Source organism: Doryrhamphus excisus, chromosome 19, assembly GCF_030265055.1.
Source record: "Doryrhamphus excisus isolate RoL2022-K1 chromosome 19, RoL_Dexc_1.0, whole genome shotgun sequence".
Classification (NCBI taxonomy): Eukaryota; Metazoa; Chordata; class Actinopteri; order Syngnathiformes; family Syngnathidae; genus Doryrhamphus; species Doryrhamphus excisus.
In genome coordinates, this window is record NC_080484.1 from 11,007,313 (window position 1) to 11,030,015 (window position 22,703).

Consider the following 22,703-nt stretch of genomic DNA (forward strand, 5'->3'; position numbering starts at 1 on the left):
GTTTGATTGACAATCTTAATATGGAAGCTCTAAAGACAGAAGAAGGGGGGTATGTATTGGCACGCTGCCCTAAGTTTCTGGCAAAGGCTTATTGGCTGGCTCGGTGCAAAGTGGCAGGCAGGATATTAGAGCTTACATTGGGATGCAGTTGGCAGCCACTGGTGCATCTAAAGGGGGAAATGCCAGATTGGCTGAGGTGGAAAAAAAAATGATGGCGTCTCGGGAGGTGAGCAATGATGACAAGAGTGGAGAATGCCAGAATGACAGAGTGGCGCTGGATTAGAGGGCTTCTGGAATAGTGGCACAGGCATGAAACCATGGAGTTGACAGGGGGATAAACTGGAGATTAATACGGCGGGATTGAGTTAGCCACTTTGGCATAGGGGGTCCGCCTGAGAGCGGCGGCTGTTGGGTTCCACCTGGCAGCCGCCGCCGTGCCCTCTAGGCTGGTGGGGAAGGACTGTCGTCAAGAGACGGTTAAGGTGTCAGATTGGGTTAGGATTAAGTGGTCGCCTTGGCGGCTGGAACAGTAATGACATTGATATGTTGGCTGTGGCCTTATTTGGCATCCACGTGTAGCCGTGGAAAAATGTTTACTCATCCATTAGAACAGAAGTGTGCCACAATCACTGCTTTAAATTACATTCCGTACGCTGCAAACGTATTAAACCACTATGAGACTTGCTGCTGTTGCTTGCTGTTCATTCAAACAGCAAATAATTAATTGGAAGATAATGTGAGAAAATGATTTCCGAATGAATGAAAACTCATAATGTAGATTACGGCTACATTTTTTAACATAGAAAGGAAAACATTGCTCTCTCATGGTCACATGAGACATTTATTAATAAGTGTATTGCACAACAAAACAGCAACAGAACCAATGGTGTAATAACGGTAAGGAGCAAAATCAGCCAGCATAGGACCCCCCCCCCCCATCTTTACTTACTCTCTGCGCTGTGCTACAGATGGCAGAGTAGCTGTCTCTGGTGCCTTGCTGGTGAGCCTGGACCTGCTGTCTCAGCCGACTCTGCACGCGCTCGTCGCAGCCGTGCACCAGGTGGTCCCCTCGCTGCTTCAAGCCTGCCAAGCGATCCTCAAAGCCTGCTATCTCCTCCATGATGGCCTGTGGAGGACAAAGGGACAGAGTAAAAAAAAAAAAAAAAAGATGTCAGGATGGTCAATGACACAGGATGTCACAATACACCGATAGCACACAATGTGGTCTTACGGGATAATTATTATGACAGCCGTGAAGGGATCGAGTTTGAAGGTTAAGGCTCTGAAGGACACTACTCCACTACAGTATATAAAATATATATAATATATATGTACAGTGTGTATTCAATGCTGCATCATTCACACAGCTCCTATGTGTTTATATCATGTGACAACATGTCATGGTCACCTTGTGTCTAGCCAGCTGTTGAGTGGCCGCCTCCAGACTTTGGCTCATGCTGGGGTCAGGCGTCACCATCCTGCTGGACATCTGCAGCAGCCATCGCTCTGCCTCCTGGAGCTTGTTGTGGTACACTTCCTGCTCCTTCACATGGCCGCTGAGATGCTCCACGTGGGACTTAACATTGGAAGGATACGTAAGACGGGATGACCGTGAGGAGAAGTCCCCTTCATGTTTTCTTACCATGGCCATATTGCACAGGTCACTGTAGTCCTTTTGCAGCTTGTTCATCTTGTCTCTGACGGAGGGGTAATGGACAGATGCCAGCAAAGCGTCGCCCTTCTCCACCACTGACCTGATGGAGCCATCCTGGGACTGGACCATCTGTAGCAGAGCCTGGGTGGGAAGAACAAAAATATAATCCTTCTCATTAATGATGCTTATCTAACAGAGTCTTACTCATGATTGCAATGTAAAAAGTAGCCATTTTAACCTTGTACTTGGCAAGCTGTGCCCTCCGTTGGTATAGTTCAGCCTTGGGCTCCACTGGAGAGCTGAGCAAAGCCTTTGTCTCCACCAGCCACTGGGCCTGAGCCTTGTAGCGGTCCTGAAACTCCTTCGCTAGCAGCGACGCACGCTCCAGGAAGCTGTGTTCTTGCCTGAGCCAGCCCGAGAGCTCCTCCATCTGGGAAAGACGGGCTTCCACCTCCCCTCCTAAGCTCTCTGCTCCGGCCTCGTTCAGGAAGCCTGCTGCCCGCTCAGCCGTCTCCCTTAGGGATTTCAGGAAGCTGTGACCGTGATGGAGATCAGCCTGCAGAGTCTGTATGATGGAGTCAATTAATCATCATCAATCAAACAGGAGTTCGTAAACAATCACAAAGTGATTCTCACATTGTTCTTCACATTATTTGTACTATTCAAACAGCCTGTATTTTTGTAGCAAATGTGACCCACATTGAAGGGACTTTCAGGTTCTCTTTGTCCTTCACCTTCTGGTAGTGTTTCAAAAGGCTCAGTAGCCATCAGGTAGGCTGACACCTGTGTGTTGCGTTGGGGAGAGGCTTGGCAGGTCATGGTGTGGAGAAACCACAGAGAATAATATGAAAGGAGGACCCAATTATAAGAGGCCCTTAACGGGGAGAAGGAGCCACGGGGGTTTCCAGGGTAACCGCAACACAAGCTCAATGGGACGCCTTCTTGCTTTCATCATGCTTCTATTACTGCTCGAGTGGAGATGTGCTACGCAATGCCAGGAGACATCTCCAGCTATGGCTGCTAATGATATGATGTGTCTGCCTGCACACGTCCGTGTTTGCTGCGTACCGAGACGCCCAATCATTCTAACGACCCACCTTTGTTCCTTCTTGATGACCTTAATAAGACATCCACACATCACACAACCTGAACTGAAAACAAGAAACGTTTGCCGTAATTGCTCAAGCGACCGTATCACATTCTGCCCACTTCACATTCTCCTCTAACCTCCCAGCGCGCATCAAGTGTCTGTATAATCTGCTGCCAGCCTTTCAAGATCCCAGGGTCCATATGGTGCATTTAGGTGCCACACTCATTCATTAACGCTGATAAAGTAGCAGACATTACAGGCTGCTGAACATTATTTATGAGGTCCTGCACACTGGGTGCCCTTTAGGCTGTTGTTAAACGGTCTTCTATCATGCTAACATTAATTATTCAAAGTCTTGTGTACACCCGCTGTGTGTGCCAACATCCTGTCTGCATCATATTTTACACTTTATATATGTATATTACACATTTTTGTATAAATCTAAAGCTCCTATTTAACTTCCTGAGAATAAATAACAAATAATTTTGAGCCGAGAGAGAGTGGAAAAAAAGTTCACCTCTCGTTCCGTGTGGAAGTGGTAGGTTTTGGCTTCTTTGTCCGTCTGAAACACTTCAAGTTTAGAATAAGCAAATTGGAGAGGCTAAATAGTTAGCTCACTTGTATGTCCCTGTAGTGATACGGCAGCCTGCAATGTGATGTAAACAAAGAATAATAGGAGTGTAAATGTGACTATTGGGGTGTTGTTTCATGTATACGGAGCTCTAATAATGTTAAAACAAATGTTGGAACAAAAACAAAACATTCCGTTAATATTAGGGATGTCCGATATCAGCATAGGTTGATATCAGTATTAAATTTTTTTCACGATATTAACAATATTAAAATGCTTTATACAACACATATATGTTAATTCCACCATTGGAGATATGTCATGTTACACATATCGGTATGGTGTCGGTATCGGAAATTGAGAGTTGGACAATATCGGCATATGGGTTTTCATAAAAAAAACAATTTAACCGTGATGGACGACTTCTAAAAAAAGGAAGTGGTGTTTAGCAACCAAGTGGTTAGCATGCAGGCCACAAAGCTAGGAGACCCGAGTTCGATTCCACCCTCGGCCATCTCTGTGTGGAGTTTGCATGTTCTCCCCATGCATGTGTGGGTTTTCTCCGGGGACTCCGGTTTCCTCCCACATTCCGAAAACATGCTAGGTTAATTTGTTCGTAGGTATGAATGTGAGTGTGAATGGTTGTTTGTCTATATGTGCCCTGTGATTGGGTCTCGCCTGAAGACAGCAGATAAGCTCCAGCACCCTCGCGACCCTTGTGAGGATAAGCGGTAAAAAAATGAATGAATGAATGAATGGTACCCTTCAGTGGCAAAACAGACAAGAAAAACATGGGGTTAAATCTTTAGAAGCTCACGACCACTAACCAGAGAAGGGCCAGTACACCTTTCTAGTGTTACAAGTTAGCCTGAAACAAAGTACAAATCCAACTGATGGCCCGTCGCTCTGCTATTGATCGGTAATCTTTGGGTCGTTGCATAATTATCTCAGTTCAATGAATAGCCCTGGAGAGCTCACCACAGGGGGATGACGACCGGTGAAGTAATGGAAGGGCACATGTGGTGACCAAACGCCTCAACTTACTGTTCAGAAGCATTGGCATCGATCTGATGCAAGGATAAGTGCAGACTCCGCCGGGCTGCGTGACGTGCACCACGTGGCGTAAATAGTTACTGAAAGTGTGAGCGTCTACATGTGATGTGTTAGGAGCTTATTAGTTGTTACTTTGGAAATGAGAGTGTTGCGAAGCAGTAAGGGCGCCACATCAATTATGGAGTCTGAGCCAGCAGGAACCTGACACTGCTGCTGCTTCTTCATCCTCGCCTTCACAGCGGGGTGTCACACCCTGCTAACGCTCTTCTTCTAAGGCAGCGTCCGCTTTGTCTTCATAAAGAGACAATCGATACGAGCATTGTGATCCAGGCCGTATCACACTTGTGGAAAATACTTCAAATCTAGCAAGCAAAAGCTCTGAGCCAAAAGTGGCCATTTGAGCTGAAAATCACAGAAAATGCAGATATCACACATTTTCCTTGGCCAAGCATACTGAAGCTGCCAAAAAAGAGCTCTACAGTTACAAGATTAGATAAGATTTTCCAGCCTACAGCCATCTCTACACTGAAACGTGATAACCTTAAAGTCTAGTATGGCTAACTCACAATATTAAGTACAGTAATCACTTCTTTATTGTAGTTAGTTGGTTCCGATTGTGATTAATTAATTTCCTTATGTATGAATCAAGTATTTTCATAGTTAGAGCATAGAATACCAGTTTACAACCTTCTACATAGGTTTTTTGTTTTATTAGAGCCCTCTACACATATCTAACACCCCTACATTTACGCATATACTACCCAATATAGCAGATGTAATCTGAGGAAATAAGCCATTTAAGACATAAATAAGACTCGTGCTCAAGTGTGTTGCAATAAATGCCTTCCGGACTTGTGGACAGGAAGTGACATCAGGGATTCAGAGTTGAGTTTTAGCTAGAATACAGCTACAAACAGTACCTGCTATTATTGCTGTGTTATTAACTATTAGAACAGTCATTCATTCATTCATTTTCACCACTTATCCTCACGAGGGTCGCGCGGGTGCTGGAGCCTATCCCAGCTGTCTTCGGGTGAGAGGCGGGGTACACCCTGGATTGGTGGCCAGCCAATCACAGGGCACATATAGACAAACAACCATTCACACTATGGCAATTTGGAGTCCATCTATGTAATTGTATTTTGGTTCAGGCAGTCATTTCTGACTAACAATTGGGTGTAAGGGTCGACTAGTACCTCTAGTTTCTTCAGCTTCTTGTCCATCGTGTTGCGGTCCAGGGGTTCGGAGGTGTCAGTTACTTCCGTGAAGCTTTTCTGTGCCGAGCTGAGCCAATCCGTGAAGGTCATGCAAAGGTTTTCGGCCTCTTCTATACTCTTCAGCTCCTCCTGCAGCTGCTTGATGGAGTCCTGCAAGATCAGAAAATAGATTTAAGCAAATATAAGAGCACGAAAAATCAATATTGTGCGACTGCATGTGAATCTATCATGATTCAGTTGCCGTTATTTGGATATTTAATACAAAACAACTACAGCCTGCAGGTTGTTTCTGCTGGTATTGTTAGTATAAGACTCATTTCCTCTTTCAAAGTTGCATCCCAGCAGGTTTCAACCACTAGGGAGAAAAGGCTCTGTGAACCGCCATCAAAACAAAAAATATTCAATCCCTACCACCCCCTTTTATTACAAGAGAGGGGGCGGGTGGGAGGGGAGGTGCATTATCCACTTGACTGCGATTTTGAGTCAATAACACCATGAGGATGGAGAGGCTTTCTTTGTGGCTTTGACACATTATTCACTCCACATCCCAATCCTGTAGTGAGAAGCTCCAATTAGCTGGTATTGCTGAGCGCACACCTTTTTCTGAGAGGGAGTTAACAGCCCCCCCACCACCCCTAGTGTTGAAGCTGGAGTAAGTTTGAGAGTGTGGAAAGATGGCGAGACGTGTGCGTGCTATGATGTGTCACCCGAAGGTGTAAAAATCAATCAAGTGCGTGTGTAGCATTTTCACTCCAGATGCTGTGCACTGTGAGTGCCTGTGTCCCATCAATTTTTCTTTAAAGAACCCCCCATAAAAGCAGTAGGCAACACATGGAGAGGCTGGATCTAAGTACACAGAGCAGTACACAGTCTCTTCAAAGCTGCTTCAAGTCCAAATACCCCATGGAATAAATAATAGCATGGGATGAAAAGCCCTCTTAAAGGCAATATATACAATCTATAATGACACTGCACACTAGGTCCCGGCTTTTCATGGAAGTATAAAAGGTCGTACTGTGATTGATTGACAGACTATTTTACAACCTCCAATTAAATAACAGGAACCCTAAAAAGAAATGTGGTTACAGTCATCCCTCGTTTATCACGATTAATTGATTCTTGCCTCATCCGTGATAAGTGAAGTTCCGTGAAGTGGGATTCATTCATTCATTTTCTACCGCTTATCCTCACAAGGGTCGCAGGGGTCGCCAGCCAATCACAGGGCACATATAGACAAACAACCATTCACACTCTTGCTGTAAGGCCTGTGTGCTAACCACTCGACAAAGTGGGACTCAATATTAATAAATTCAATATTTTCGTAGTTACAGCATAGTAAGCGTGAAACAGAACCCCTAGTTGCCTTTGCTAATGAACAGGCTACGGTACGGGATCACTGTAGAGACATAAGAAAAGGACACCACTACCATAGATAACTGTCGAGCAAGGGTTTCAAACGGAGTAGGGAAGAACGACAAAATACCAAAAAAGCCAAAAAAATACAGCTTCCACACGGACTAGGAGGATTTTTTTTTCTTTACTTCATCATGCTGGATGTGCCATAGCTGACAACATGCAGTGTGAAGTTAATGTAATGTGAGGTTTATGTATCATTACAGAAGCCTGGTGACCAGAAGATAACATACTAAGACTACAGACTAACTTGTCTGTCAATCATTTATTTATGAATTAATTTGGACAAAAAGTAGATAACAATGAGGAAGCCATTTTCAAACCACAATGTTGCAAGGAACGACTGTATTGTGATTTATGAATTGATTTATTTATTGAAGTAAATAATCATAATTTTACTCCTACTGCAAGGTCATAGACAACCAGAATGTATCCCACGGGGCATCCTCCAATAGTTTATGGTAAATGTTGTTCAACAAAAGAGTGACTAACCTGAATGCTGAGCAGCAGGGAGTGGTAGCGGGCGGTGAGCTGCATTGTCGTGACGCTAACATGACCACTGATGTAGGCTTCTTCCAAAATCTGCTGGGATAGCGAGGAGAGGCCATCCACTTCTCCTTGCCGTGTCAGCACTGCTTGAAGACACGACTGCTCACAAGCAACGCAGAGAAGATTAGATATTATTTGCTGCTGCCTTGTGAATGTCCGGGCCTTACTAAGTACTAACCTTAAGTTTCGACAGCTGAGTCTTTTTGGTGCCTCTATCGGACCTCCGATGAGGTCTCAAGTTAGCCCCTTTCTCCATCTCCTCAAGCCACTGAGCTAAAGTAAGGAACTTCTGCCCCATCTCTTTTAATCTGGTCAAGGTGGACTTCAGCTGGGTCTGGGTCTCCTCCAAACGATCCTGGTAAGACACCCACTCCCTTTGTACAGTGTCAAGGGTTCTGTCCTCTATCTGGGGTACACCCCATGGGATGACCCTCTCTCTGGTGGTCAGCACTGACGACAGCAGCGATTGGCCGTCTGAGCAGTGCTCCTGGAGAAGCTAGGATGAACATAACAGGTACAGTAAGAACCTGAGGAACTGGAGCTTTAAAAAGGCTTCTAAGTGTCAACAAGGTTCGGTATGGATACCTGGAGCTGCTTGAGTGTTCCCTCAAGTGTCTCAACATCTCCTTCCAGATGGGATAATGACGCCAGAGTGGCCTGTTCTTGCTCTAACCAATCTTCAAACACATGTAGCCCTCGCTGGTAGTCCTGGTGGATCAGCACCAGCCCCTTAGCCTTGCTCACGGCGTTCTGGAGAACAAGCTTGAAGATAACTATTCAAGATAAAAGCAGTGGGAAACCAACACATTCACATACCTTGGCTTTTTCTTTGAGTGCGGTGTATCTGGTCTGTAGCTGCTTCACTTCCTGCTGGGTGGTGCAGTGTTCCGCCATATTGGCTCCCTTTGTTGCTATGGTCTCCAGAGGACAGCTGTGACTCAGCACTTCCTCATACAGAAGCTGGAATGAAAACACGCGCATACATTCATTGTAGGTTGCCGACCCCATAGGGGGCCCCCGAGGCACACATGTATAGCACAACAGTATGACAATGTGAGCCAGCAGGATGAGCCCCATGTATGCGCTCATTGCTTTGTATTAAAAAAAAATAAGGCAGGCTTTGCTACACATCTTAAAATAAAATCCGTCCTGTCAAGATGTGTTTTCTTTTTTATTTTACATTCCAGTACCTTAGTCTTTCCCAAGTTGGCAGTCTTGTCTCTCATCTCAGAGTACTGTCTGTCCGAGCAGCTCAGTGTTTCCTCAACGCGGTCCATCCAAAGCACAAAGTGCCCCACATCCTCCTGATAGCTGGTCCACTGCGACAAGGCACCCTCCAGTTGGCTGTTCATACCCACAAGCCCATGTCAACACTTGGATTAAACTCCACATTTAACTGTCATATCCTGCACAACCTCTTGCACTTGATGGAGGCAGAAAGCAGAGAGTCCCACGAGTCCTTCAGGTCCTGGATCTGTTTCCGGATCACCGGGACACCCTCAGCCGACGTGTTCCGCTGGACCGCTTCTCCTCTGGTAAGCAGCATCTTCAGTTGGATCTCCCGCTCTTGACGTGCGGCGAGCAAAGCCTGCAACGCGGGGATTTGAGCTAATTAAACATCAAGTTGTCAAACTTAATCAATGTGTTCCTCCTTACTTCCAGCTGTAACATGCGGTCCTCCAGCACAACTTTATCAGAAGTGGCAGAGATGCACGTGCCCAGGATCCTCTGAGCTTTGCACACCCATTCCTGGAGCTCTACGAGGCCCTGAGAGAAGAGGCGGTGCTCCCCTACGATACGCTCAACCCTGGAGGCCTTGTCCTGCAGAAAAGAGTGACAATAAAACCATTTGATTATCATCACAATTCTGTTATATTTTTGGGTTTTTTTTCAGTAGCCCAACCCCCACATTACCAGAAAAACATGATTAATTTTGTCTGCAGTTATCCTTCATGCATATTTAATACGTGCCTACTTGTATAGGCAAGGCAAAGCTGCAATAATAACCAACAGTTTCAAACAAGCCTAAAAAGGAAGCAGAGACTCAGTTCAATTCTCCCAGCACCAAAGTACAAGAACGATGCAGCCAAGTTGTGTGTCAAATTCAGACACTTAATGAGGGTTTGCCAAAGGTCAGCTGCCGCAGCACTCATACATTTCAAAGATGACATTTTCAGATAAAAGATGTAGGTGGGCTAACAGAGCGTTTGCCCTTTCTTGTGATGATACGGCTGCAGGACCTTTTTTCGGAGATGGGTTTTTCAGCTAGCGAGACCAATTACACGTGGCAGGTACGGTAACCATCAGCGATGTTGAGCAAGGAATAAGAACAGAAAGATGGACATTGGGTGTCGTCAGGCAGGTTTACACGGTCTTACCTTGGTCAGGTTGCTGAGAGCCAAGTACTGCGCCGACAGCTGCGACACTCGATGGACGAAGCCCTTGCCCGCAGCCTGTCCCTCCCAGAGACGATGAGCTCTCTCTCTGAGGTGGCCCAGTTCTGCGTCGCGACTAAACATCTCTTCCAGAACATTCTGGTGTCCCATTTGAAGAAGGAGATGCACAGATGAGGGTTCATTCGTAAAAACAGCTGTTTCTGACCTCCATTGGTAAAATGTACCAATACTTAAAGGTCCCATAATCGGATGAAAATAAGACCTTGATGCTGGGATTATAGGATGATTATTTATCTATTTATCAGGTCTGATGTCACCATGCAGCTAAATGAAGTGACGTGTGTGACGTCAGCTGAGTGCTAGCAGCATGTCAGCGGTGTAGAGAGCAGCCGACAGCAGCTCCTGTGATATTGTTCACTACGTGTATTTCTCTGCTTCTTAATAAACAGATTGAAGTGCATGGTGGGTCTCTCCTTGACCAATAAACAGCGACAGTAGAGTGGCAGTCTGCAATGGTTTCTAGGTGTCACCACGTCATGAACATCTGAAATTTCAAAAGCAACCTCTCCAAAGTGGAGCAAACATGAGATGATGGATTTTTTTTTTTTTCACGACGCCAATGTGGCAAAATAGGAGACCTTTAAGCCAAGCACAGACAAAAAGTAGTACAGTATGAGGTCTAAACATGAAAAGAGGATTTATGCAGCATGTATTGTATTGTACTTGAGGTGCTGAGGGGAAGCATGTAATTGGTAGCAGGGCCAAACAAAAGCAACAGAGTACATACAAAAAAATACCAACAATGATAAGGGCAGAGCTTTGCGACAGGCTTGATATATTTTCCCCCTCCTTTGTCGCTTTTATCTTTTTAACGCTCCTCTCCTTTTTTTTTTTTTTTTGTGCCTCTGCCAGACATGACAGATCCTGTTATCGCATCCTGGTAAAACGGGGTTTTGACAGAAGGGGGATTTAATTAGATTCCCTGACTTTGCCTGTGACTATTATGTCAAGCCGCTGCTCTATTTTGATCCAGTGGTGCTCGACAAATGTAATTAGGTCTTCTTTTCCCATCTGATTTCAGATTACACTTTGGGGATGCTTATCTGATGAAAAGCGGCGAGTACAGTATTTTGTGCCCTTGAAAAATCAACTCAGTCGTCAATTTATAAGACAAAGGGAAAATAGAAGTTAAACATCTTACACGAAAACTGCACATTTGTAAAAAAAAAAAAAATTGGCCCACCATTATGTCAGACATGTCTTTTTCTGTGTGTTCTAAGGATATACAAACAGCTAAAAAAGGCAGCTAAGAATACACGTAATGGGACAAATTTATTCCTATTTCTGAAAAAAAAAACCCTTCAAAAACTGTCAACAACGTCCTATTTACATAATGCGCCATGCATATTAACCAAGCTACAGCAACATTGCTATAATTATTGTTATAAACACCGTTACGCCAAAGAACTATAAGTTACTGTGTAGTGACACGACACTGGCTAGCTACTAGCAGTAGTAGCTTCATGACACGCTTGCTTACAGCTTTGCCCTCACAATGCCTCACAGCTCCTGCTGTGTTTTTGTTTTTGAGTTTGGAAAAGTTTACACAAGATCAATAATCTAGGGATGCTTAAAAAGACTAAAATAGGGCAAAATATTGTAAGTATTACATGTTATGTATATAAATCCATAAAACCTTTCAGAGGAGTTTTAATAGTGGGCTTTTTAGGCATACATGCATTAATTACCTGCGTCTTTTTAGCTGTTTGTATATCTTTAGAACATACAGAAAATAGAAAGTGCGCTCATGTCTCACATAAGGATTGTGGATGATGTGCAATAGCTTTCCGTTGAAGGATAACATGGCGCTGACCTGTAGTTTGCTAAGCTCTTGTTTCTTGGCCGAGAGGTCGTGTAGTCGAGCACTGCTTTCCTGAACTTTGACCTCGGCGCTGTTGAGCCACACCTGCAAGGGTTGTGCGCTGGCTTCAAACTCTGTCATCTGACAATACAAGCTCTGTGAAATATAAAAAAAAGACACACATTTCATTAGAATAAATACACAACTAAGATGGAGAAGTTCCGTGATTTGCTCCCAAAAATAAAAGGGTTTTAAGTCAAGCAAGCAAAGACAATGACCTGATTCATGTCAAAGCAAAAACCACACAGTTAGCATACCGCATTGTCTCTTCAGCACTGTTTCTACAAAGCAATGCAGTTTGCATTGTAGTTTAGTGCCGTAGACCAGCATTTCGTTAGCACAATAACCACAGTACTACGCCGCCTAAAGGGTGGCATGAGATGCATCAGTGTGGTCTTTTGATTGGTCGACAGAGAATCAGATTTTTTTTTAATCATTTTTGGCGAGAATGGAATGGGGAAGACTACAAAAAACATTTCCAAACACAAACGTTTGTTGTTGATGTAATAAACGGCCATATGCCCAGATGAAAGAACACCCAATGTTGGATGTCCGCCATTGTTATCCTCTTCTACCTATTTATTTTATAGTCTTCCTTGTTTTATTGTCATTCTTTCTCATTATCCTTATTGACATTAGTCTATTCACGTGCTTAACTCTTCATTTTAACATCACCATGTTGACTTTACATGCTCAATAAAAGGCAAACTACAAAAACCCCCACCTTGAGCGCATCCTGCCTCAGCTGCAAGTTATTCATCAGGCTTTTCCAGTCCTCCCTGGCGGTCGCCACTTTGGCCTTGATCCCCTCCACTCTGTCTTTGGACACCACCGCCATCAGCAGCTCCCCGCTGGCTCCTACTGTACTCAGCCTGGCCTGGCCGTGCTCCCTGTCACTCAGGAACTCCTAAGGGGGGGGACACGCGAGAAGACAAAGACAAAGGAGCTGTTTAACACACACACACACAAATATATATATATATATATATATATATATACAGTGAAAACAACAGGAGGAAAATGTGCAAGTGAAAGAGAATGAGTGACAACCAAGTGACTTACTTTTTGTCTTCCATTGTCCCGTTTATGGGTAATTCAACACAATGATGGACACTTTACACAATCAGACGCAATTAGAGCCATTATGAATTCCCTATGCGTGGGCGCAAGGAGGGGCTTGACCCGCGTAGGCAGATTAGAGAAGTCAGCGAGTTTTTTTTTTACACACTAAACGTACACATACACACACACATGTATGTACAGTACACAAAACACCCCTCCCTCATAGCACGGCAAATGACAACAGCGCAGCAGGGACCACTCTACCATCTGTGCCTCACACACATTTTTGTTTTTTAACTTCCCGCTTCTTCTCTATCCTCCTCCTCATACACCACCAATTAAGGGTGACACATCCGTGTGTTTATGAACCCCCATCCCCAAACAGCCACCCCCTCCCCTCCCACGCCAGTCCTCCTGGAGGTCGGCCATGTGGAAACATTGTTCCACATTCCTCACCAGGTCAATGATAAATAAAACATGACTCTCCCTCTCTGGGCCGCCGTACACTCGGTGACAATCCTTCTCATCCTCACAAAGCAACAGCAGCAACTTGGGAAAGAGGATGCACGCCAACTTCCTCCCGTCTTTGAAATCCTCGCTGACAATGAGACAAAAATAGAACTCTCCACATACTTAACGCAAATCTGACTACTAATAAATGTGGACTAGGCTTTGTTGTGACAGACACAGGCAGGTAATTATCGGCTGAGGCAATACTGGGGTGTCTACCTGAACCAGCAAGAACCCGCCCCTTCGCCAAGGCCCTGCGGTACTCCAAAGAGGCTGCCAGGCTGTTAACACCTGCCAGCTTCTCAGAGGACAACATTAGAAGACATACTTCCAAAGGAGAAGCACACTTGTGTCCCTTTTGGACGTGTCTCCAAAATCTCCAAGCTAAATTAAATTCAATGCAGTTCAAAGTATACTTTTACTCCACGATTAACAAGAATTCTGCAAAACATCACACCTGTATTCTTTGCAGAGCGGTGGAGGCCTCTGCCACGCTCTGTGGCACGTCGAAACATTTGGCGGTGCAGATTTTGGCGTTGACCAACCACTGCTGGAAGTCTCTGAGTGCGGCCCGGAACCGCTGCTCCAGGAGGCGCTCCTTATTTTGGCACTCCCTGGACGCACGGAGGCTGAGGCTAAAAGAGGAAAGAAGAAGTGGGTGAAAACTTTGGTGAAGGAACAAAGAAGAAAGTGCCTACTGTCCTATCGATAAAGATGGCGTGATAGCGTACAAAGTGGATGGATGTGAGGATGAGAAGCAGGCAGGTGGAGAGCTATGAAAAAAAGTGGGTGAAGTGGAAGCGATGAGCTGTGGGTATAAGGTGGGGGATGGTGGCTGTGGGGGTTAAACGGGAGGCAACATATGAGCGGGGCGAGAGTTCACGAGGGTGATCATACAGCATGAGGAGGATGAGGGATGACGGGTCGATGCTGTGAGGAAAAGGGTGACGTCAAAGCGACATGACAGCCATATTTAACAAAGAGGCGTGGGTTAACACACACACACAAACATCCTATTCAGGTCTATCCTTTCTGCAGTTTATAATACAAAACAGGTGCTACACAAAATTGTGTACAAATATAGTACACATCAGTATCTGTCAGGGCAGCATGCTCATGTATATGCATTAGTGGGAAGGTCAAAGAAGAGTGGGTGTTTTGTTCTAAAACGAGTGAGGAGACTGATTAGCTATTCACTAGTGTGTCAGTAAACTGCAGCAGGAAGAAAAACACACACACATCTGTTTACGGTGAAAAATGCCCAGCCTCCAAAAAACAACAGATGTGATCCAAACTGCAGACATTTTATTATTCCTACCATGCGTATTTATTTATTTTACACATTCACCGAGCTACATATAAGTCCAAATATTACAAGAACAACGCACTTCCATTTTCACTTTAAGCTCTAGCATTGTGGTGTAGTAGTGAATGGACAGTATATTCCCACCCAAGTGTTCTTGAGTGGCTTTAAAAAATGCATTCATCCGCCAAAATGAAAGTGAAGACGGACACAAGCCAAAAAAATAAAAAATAGCAAACCAGGCGATATGTCGCTAAGCAACTGGTGTCTGGGTCAACTTTCACCTCGGTCTTTTTCCTGACACATGTCACAACTTAAGCTTAGCTGTTCCGCTTCCAAACACCTCGCATCGTCGTGCTTTAGAAATCCGGCCCACTCACGCCAACTGTTGTTCCTCAGGGAGTCATTGTTATGGCAAGGAATGAGGATGTTCTACAGCGTCTCATCATGTGCGGCAAGCCATCCCCTCGACAGCGAGTAATAAGCTGATATTGATATTTGCAGATGTTTTCTTCAATTTGACAAACGTACCCCCAAAGCAATAAATGTGTCATTCAGCATGTGATGCATATGTGTGCTGTGTTTCTTATATGTTCAAATAATCTGGGGTGTTTATTTGCTCACCTGCAGAGAGTACCAGGCGTTTATTTGAACGTGCTTATGTAAAGTGGGACTTTCATGTCACGGTGGGAAAGCAATGTAAAAGTGTCTCGTGTCTATTAGAGCCGAGGCCACTAGTTTATGGTAAATTATTAATATGGTTTTCAACAAAAAAAATGTTGACCCAGTTTTGCAGGTGCAATCTTGTTACGGATTTAATATTACATTCATTCATTCATTCATTTTCTACCGCTTATCCTCACGAGGGTCGCGGGGGAAGCTGGAGCCTATCCCAGTGGGGTACACCTTGGACTGGTCGCCAGCCAATCACAGGGCACATATAGACAAACAACCATTCACACTCACATTCATACCTATGGACAATTTGGAGTCGGCAATTAAGCTAGCGTGTTTTTGGAATGTGGGAGGAAACTGGATTACCCGGAGAAAGCCCACGCATGCACGGGGAGAACATGCAAACTCCACACAGAGACGGCCGAGGGTGGAATTGAACGTTTGTCTCCTAGCTGTGAGGTCTGCGTGCTAACCACTTGCCCTTAATATTACAATAATGCTTAATATTACATCAGGGGTGCCAGAAGCTTGAGAAACATAAAGAAACACATTTTGAAACCTGTTAAACTAAATGTAGCTAATTTTGTTTCAGGAATAGGGGAGGCCACCCAAGTATGATGTATACATTTTACTATACCACACCTACAAAACCTCATCCTCACATTGCTTACATTACTTTCTGTGACTCCCGACACCGTACAAGCTGCATAAGAGTACACTATTACATTTTATCAGTGGTGGGCGCTCAGGGCCAGCAAGGCCTTCTCTGCTGGCTTAAAGACCGTCTGATCTACATTTGTAACTTTTATTGTATCCACACAATAAACTTCCAGAGTGGGAAATGCCGTCTTGTGGTACTTTTTCAAAACGATGACATCACCAACCCGTCGCCGTCATGTGACCGAAAGTGAGCTTTGACAAAAACGCCACCCGTATAACATGTATAACGTGTCTTGTGTATAACATCGCCAGAAATAGGGCCGTAAATTCTAGTATTTGTTCCATGAAGTTTAGCAAGTGTGTTGCCATGTTAGTCTAATCTGCTCAGGGCCTTCAGAATCCACAGTGCTGGCGGATGTCACTTTTGGTAATACAAATCAGGCTGTTTTTTTTTACCAATCAAATTTCACATTTCACATGGCGGTTGAGTGGGAGAATTGAGAATTCAATTCCACACTCGGCCATCTCCATGTGGAGTTTGCATGTTCTCCCCGTGCATGCGTGGGTTTTCTCCGGGGACTCCGGCTTCCTCCCACATTCCAAAAACATGCTAGGTTAATTGGCCACTCCAAATTGTCCATAGGTATGAATGTGAGTGTGAATGGTTGTTTGTCTATATGTGCCCTGTGATTGGTTGGCGACCAGTCCAGGGTGTACCCCGCTTCTCGCTCGAAGACAGCTGGGATAGGCTCCAGCAACCCCACAACCCCCGTGAGGATAAACAGTAGAAAATGAATGAATGAATTTGACATTCGCCACACAGGGCCAGGTAGCTGGCCTACAATAATAAACATTTTTCCTGCAAAACTCTTTTTATATTGTGCGCTTGTTATATTTGGCAAAGTGCTTAATTTACAGACATGTGGTGGTATTAAGAGGTGGATTGGAGGTCCAGGTACCAAATGCACCGGCCGCCACTTGCATTTTATTAGTGACAAACCAATTACTATGTAATGTATAAACAATTTACAGACCCTGATAAAGTGTACAGAGTGCTCCCGGATAGAAGGACAGTTGCTATTTCCTCTATTTCATCATGATTTCATATGATACATTCCTGTTACTGCTCATTCCTCCGATATACACATGCAAGAGTATCCCACTTTCACCTTTTTGACACACACCAAAAAGTCTTCTCACCTGTTGTGTTGCTTGATAAGAGCGGTGACTCGGTCAGACTGGGAGCCCAAGTCTCTGGAGTATCGCACCAGCTCGTTCAGTTGACCTTTCAACTTCTCTGCCATGGGCTCGGCGCTCTGCAAGCCTTCCAGTATGTCCTGAACACAACGCAAAACAAGATCGCAGCTGGATCAGTTTGTGTGTGTGTGTGTGTGTGTGTGTGCGCGCGCATGACAGCTTTCAAAAAAGTGCCCTCACATTCCTATTCACACTGGCTTTTGTCACATGCATACACACATACTCACAGTGCTGCTTGCACAATCGCATGTCTGTTCTCCAAGGCGTGAGGAAGAGGCAGGAAGGAGGCGAGAGCAACGTCCTCCCGCTCTCCTCAGCACGCCTCACACACTGCACTGCACTCGCCCAATCAGAAAATCCTGTCCTGTGAAATATGTGCAGCCGCTCTGCCTCCCTGACGCTCGCTTTCTGACGTATGACCAGCTAACCACCCCCCACCCCTACCCTCCCTCCGTACCACTCGCTCTCTTCCGTCTCCTATCCCACCACTTTTTCTTTCTCACATGCTTTCCTCCTCCTCTCTCTCTCTCTCTCTCTCTCTCTCTCTCTCTCTCGCTCTCTCTCACGCTTACTCCCAGTGGAATTCAGCTGTCAGCCGGCGCAGATGCAGGACTGCTTGAAACGAACATATAAAAAAAACAACCCGCCGCAGGACACAGGAAACAGGCTAGAGGAGGAGAGAATGTTAGCGGGACTGACTCCGCCTCTCTGCTGTGTTTTGCTTTAACAGCACATGGCCGAAAACAGGCCGTTAACATGATACTGCAAATGGAGACGACAACCGTAAAGACCTTAGGAGGAAGAAGTAGACGTGTCATATAATAATTAGGGCTTTGAGGGCTTTGAGGAACATTTTAACAATAATCTTCATCTTAAAGGCAAAATCACAAAATCATTCAAAGATCAATCGGTCCTTGGGTCATACCAAAGCCAAACACCAGGTTTACCATATTGACCCCAATAGAAGAGGCTAGAATATAAGACCACTTCTCTTTTTCAATGTATTCATTTTAGGCAAAAATCATCTTTTGGCACCACATGCTGGTTTGCTAGTATAAATATCTAGACCCTCTGCTTGTCTGTTTCAGACTTTACGCAGGGGGAAAAAATAGCAGGTCAATGTGGTATGAGAAATCAGTTCAGATGTGGGAGGGAGTGTGTTGCAAGTCGCAAGTCAAGTCAAGTCATGGGCTTGAAATTTGTGATGATGCAAGGCATCTAAACAGTGTTTATGATTTGAAAAGACTCACAAATTTCAAGCCCATGACTTGACTTGACTTGCGACTAGCAACACACTCCCTCATGTCACATCTGAACTGATTTCTCATACCACATTGACCTGCTATTTTTTCCCCCTTGCGTAAAGTCTGAAACAGACTAGCAGCGGGTCTAGATATTTATACTAGCAAACCATCATGTGGGGCACACACTGGATACTTTGAATGGGGACACATTTTACTCACATTCACTGAAAACCTCAAGTCAAACCTCAAGAGTCCAAGTCAAGTCCCAAGTCAATCAAAAATATAAGTCCACACCTCGGCATCCCCATTCCAGACCCTTTTAAAAAAACTCCACACCAAAAGTGATGTTGTAAACAATACAATGCATACAGTATCAGTCAAAAGTCTCAACACATTCTCTCATTCAATAGGATGAGATAAAGAGCCTATATTTTGACTGGGACTATACATTGGGGGAGTTAATGGAAAAAAATCATTCTGGATGCGCACCAAAATTGAATTGGCTTTTGCCTAATCCTAAAACAACATAACCTCATCGGTGGGGAAGGTAAACGGTGGGGGATGATGGGTAGGAAATGAGGCTGACTGATTGGATTGTAGCCGCCACTGCCTTGTCGTCTCGGCAAAGCTGATTTACAAACTCATTTGTTTTTTCTGATTGACAAAAAGAATGAATAATTGCAGCTGGGGAAAGCGGGGAGGGGCTTAATGTGTCCATTGAACGACGTTAATCACCAAAATTGATAGAGCAATACAGTTTTTTTTCCCACTCCCCAAGTTACAGTTTATCGTTATTTCAATATGACGACATGAACAATACACAATTAGGACACTGACATATGTAATTAAACCCCTGTTACAGTACCTTGGCCAGCCGCCATCCCGCCACTGCTTCCTCGCCATTGCACCGCCCCTCGGCTCTAATCAGATCCTGGCTCCACCCCCTCAGCCGTCCATCCAGCGCTTTCAAATCTGCATCCAGCCGACAGGTTAGACCCTCGTATTGCTCCTCCGAGGCGGCAGCAGAGGCGAGAGCGGCCTCCAGCCCGTCCCGGGACCTCAGAGCAGCGCCCTCCCATTGCTCAAGCGCCTGCGCCAGCGCCCCCAGCTGTCGGTCCATGGCCTCGCAGCCTCCTGCGGCCGTGTGCTCTGCTGCGGACGCCGCCGTCCTACGCACACGGCTGAGGCGCTCCCGACCCTCCAGGAGTTCACACTCCACACGCTCCTGAGGGTTGAGAGAAGACAAAGTTGCTACGGAAACTGGCGGCTGCAGAAACGGCAACCACATGATGCTATTTATAAAGTCTCCTCTGTGTGTCTTTTGAGTCTGCTTGCGTTTTTCACACTAGTGCCCGCCAAACAATTTATATAGCGATAATTAGGATCCCAGCGTGAAAATTGAATGTAAATCAATTTGCATATTTCATTTTTTCCACATGCTGCTCTCCTTTACCTTCATTCACGGGCTAATAAACCAACTTATTAGAAGTGAAACGTGCCTACAGGGGATTTGAAAGTAACCGTGCTGAATGCATTTAAATTCTCCACATATGTTGGCCTCCTTTAGAGTCCATTAAGAAGAGATAGCGATGGAGGACATCACCATAGCAACAGACTACAATGGAGCATCCGAGAGCGGTCAAACATTATGTCATTTAGGGTTAGTGCTACCATAAACTAGGAAAACAGAGTAATAGTGCCTCACCCTCACTTCAAGGAGTCTCTTCATGATGGAGGCGGAGTCTCCAGATGTGTCCGACCAATGCTGAAGCTCCTCTCCCGCGGTCATCAGCCAATCAGTGAGCTCCCGGATAGCCTCCAGGTATTCCTGGTGTTCCAGCACCACGCTCTGTGCTCGATGAACCCGCGCCTGGTTTGGAAAACATTTTATTTTTGAGGTAAGATCATTTCATCATTACAAAAAAAAAGTAACATCCTCCGCACCTCGACTAAAGCTGCCAGCTCGTCGAAGTGCACCTGCAACTGCGTTCGAGCACCATGGTTAAAACTGGCATCCCCGGTCTTCTTGAAAAGTTCTCGGGCTTTTTCCTCCAGACTGGATAAAGCCATCTGGTGGTCCTCCAGGTCGGCCAGCAGGGATCGGAGCCTCTCCAGCTGCGAGGCCTTCTCTCTGGGTCCCGGTTGAGGGGTCAGGGATGCCCCTACCTCCCGCTCCACAGCCTCCATCCAGCCACGGAGTTGGGCCGCATTTTCCAGGTAACCACTCCACTGTGAGACGGTCCACTCGAGACGGCTACAAGACAAACACAGCACCAATTTTACCTAAATGCCTTACATAGCCATACATTAATTTTACCCCCTTGTCCTCCCTCCCCTATACACATAAACACCATGATTGAAACATTTAGACAGGGATGAGTACTGATTTTACACACATAGGTCCACAGCTTGTGTACCTGTGGCAGCTCATGGCGGTCACAAGCAGCGTGGCCCAAGCATCCTCCAACTCCTGGAGCTGAGAGCGCACCACTTCCTGTCCAGTGGATCCGTAGCTGCGCAGGGCCATTTCGCCCTTACCTATTGCCATATTCAGTTTGACCTCTCCCTCCCCCTTCAAAAGCAGGATATCCTGCACAAACAGAGGCAGGACAGTCACAGGAATGTGTATTATTTATGCGTCCTAATGGAGAGGGAAACAGCGCCCTCTAGTGTGTTTTGGGGGGGTTGGGGGTTTACCTGTACAGTCTCCAGCCTCTGCTCCAACTGCTCTTTGGTGCCCATGGTGCTATCAACTGTACCCAGTTTCTCCTGGATCTCCTCTAACCAGGCCCACACCGCTTGTAGGGTCTCCCCAAAGGCTCGGTTCTCTTGACAGCCTCGCAGCCTCTCCCTGGCAACTTTCAACAGGGCTTGGTACTCCATCTGGAGCCGGCCCGCTACTTGGACTTCTCCACCGGAGCCACGTCCCGCTTCGGACAAGGACTGTGCCTCCAGGACGACACCATCAATTGAGTCCCTGCAGAGGAATATAAATAAGCGTGAATATTCATCAACTAGAAGGTTCTAAAGTATGGTATCATCTCACACAAGACATACAGTCTATCTAAAAGCTCCTTATGGAGGTTTTCCATCCTCTCCAGTTCCTCTCTGGTATCAGGGGCACGTTGTTGGCCATCTTCTCCAGTAAGAGACTCCCTGCTGAGGATGAGCTCCATCTGCTTAAGCCATTCGTTGACACTTTTGACAGTGTCATCAAAACTGCAGACAAGAGCAACCTTATTAATTTGGCAAACACCATTCATAACACCGTAACTGAAAAGCTAACACTGACCTTTTCAGGAGCTGAATACTCTCCTCCAGGTCTTGTTGGCTCTGAGAAGAGCCGTCCAGGAAGCTTCTCCAGTCTCTCTGGCAAGAAGAAAGATGCTCTTGGAGCTGTGTTTGTGCAGCTTTTGGCAGGTGGAGGTGGAGCCTCTCAGCCTCCTCACAGAACCCAGAGAGACGTTCCTCGCCCTCTGACACTCGCTCCGTTAACAACTGTGAACGTCGGAGGGAGTTCAATCCAGGATACAGAGCAAACTGTCCAGACCATTCCCACCAGGGGCCACTTAGAAAATGTATTTATTTAAAATCCAATTTGTGTTAAATGCGACAACGCCAATTAGTGTATTAACAATGACTATATCTCACTAATGATTCATTTTAGTTTTAGAATAAATACTGCATGATTGACTGCAACACAATTTGTAAAAGTACCTTCAGTCTTTGCAAGTTTGCTGCGAGGGCGGCAGCGTCTCCAGACTGATTTGAACATTCTTTCAACTCCAACTTCAATCCAGACAGCCAGGAGTGAAATCCTTGGAAAAGCTCTGCTCCCGGGCAAAGAGAAAACAACAAACACCACAGGAGCTATAATAGCAAGGTGGGCATAGCGATGTTGTATATGAAAATTGAAGGGACGAGAGGCAACAGAATGGTGCTGACGCAAAGGGGAGGGGTGGGCGTGTCTACACGACACAGTGCAGTGCCGCGTTGCCCTGGCAACAAGCCCTAAATGACTCCCTTGAGAGCAAATGTGACAAGAACAACATTACTCTTGCGAAGCACAGGTGTGTGTCAGAGCAAACAGTATGCACTTATGCGCTGGCGAGTGAGTGCCAGTGGAGT

At 45.5% G+C, this 22,703-nt stretch overlaps 1 protein-coding gene across 18 annotated transcripts in view; it reads right to left on the reverse strand.

The window, feature by feature from the left end:
- syne1a (spectrin repeat containing, nuclear envelope 1a) overlaps positions 1-22,703 on the reverse strand; it is a 114,124-nt gene that overhangs the window by 53,047 nt on the left and 38,374 nt on the right. For 17 of the 18 annotated variants that reach the window (XR_009120165.1, XR_009120166.1, XR_009120163.1 and 14 more), the window contains 25 exons: positions 22,293-22,405; positions 21,868-22,073; positions 21,633-21,794; positions 21,273-21,552; positions 20,993-21,165; positions 20,520-20,829; positions 20,281-20,445; positions 19,441-19,800; positions 17,275-17,411; positions 13,894-14,071; positions 12,589-12,771; positions 11,817-11,960; positions 9,926-10,081; positions 9,204-9,368; positions 8,963-9,135; positions 8,738-8,891; positions 8,364-8,507; positions 8,133-8,297; positions 7,726-8,043; positions 7,491-7,646; positions 5,565-5,735; positions 1,893-2,219; positions 1,643-1,795; positions 1,409-1,576; positions 950-1,126 (listed from right to left, as the gene is read on the reverse strand). Coding sequence is in view for 12 of the 18 variants with exons in the window: in XM_058056442.1 (XP_057912425.1) it covers positions 950-1,126; positions 1,409-1,576; positions 1,643-1,795; positions 1,893-2,219; positions 5,565-5,735; positions 7,491-7,646; positions 7,726-8,043; positions 8,133-8,297; positions 8,364-8,507; positions 8,738-8,891; positions 8,963-9,135; positions 9,204-9,368; positions 9,926-10,081; positions 11,817-11,960; positions 12,589-12,771; positions 13,894-14,071; positions 17,275-17,411; positions 19,441-19,800; positions 20,281-20,445; positions 20,520-20,829; positions 20,993-21,165; positions 21,273-21,552; positions 21,633-21,794; positions 21,868-22,073; positions 22,293-22,405 (4,838 nt within the window). In the remaining 6 variants the exon portion in view is untranslated. The remainder of the gene's footprint in view (positions 1-949; positions 1,127-1,408; positions 1,577-1,642; positions 1,796-1,892; positions 2,220-5,564; positions 5,736-7,490; positions 7,647-7,725; positions 8,044-8,132; positions 8,298-8,363; positions 8,508-8,737; positions 8,892-8,962; positions 9,136-9,203; positions 9,369-9,925; positions 10,082-11,816; positions 11,961-12,588; positions 12,772-13,893; positions 14,072-17,274; positions 17,412-19,440; positions 19,801-20,280; positions 20,446-20,519; positions 20,830-20,992; positions 21,166-21,272; positions 21,553-21,632; positions 21,795-21,867; positions 22,074-22,292; positions 22,406-22,703) is intronic. The other variant, XM_058056435.1, reaches the window with a different exon arrangement.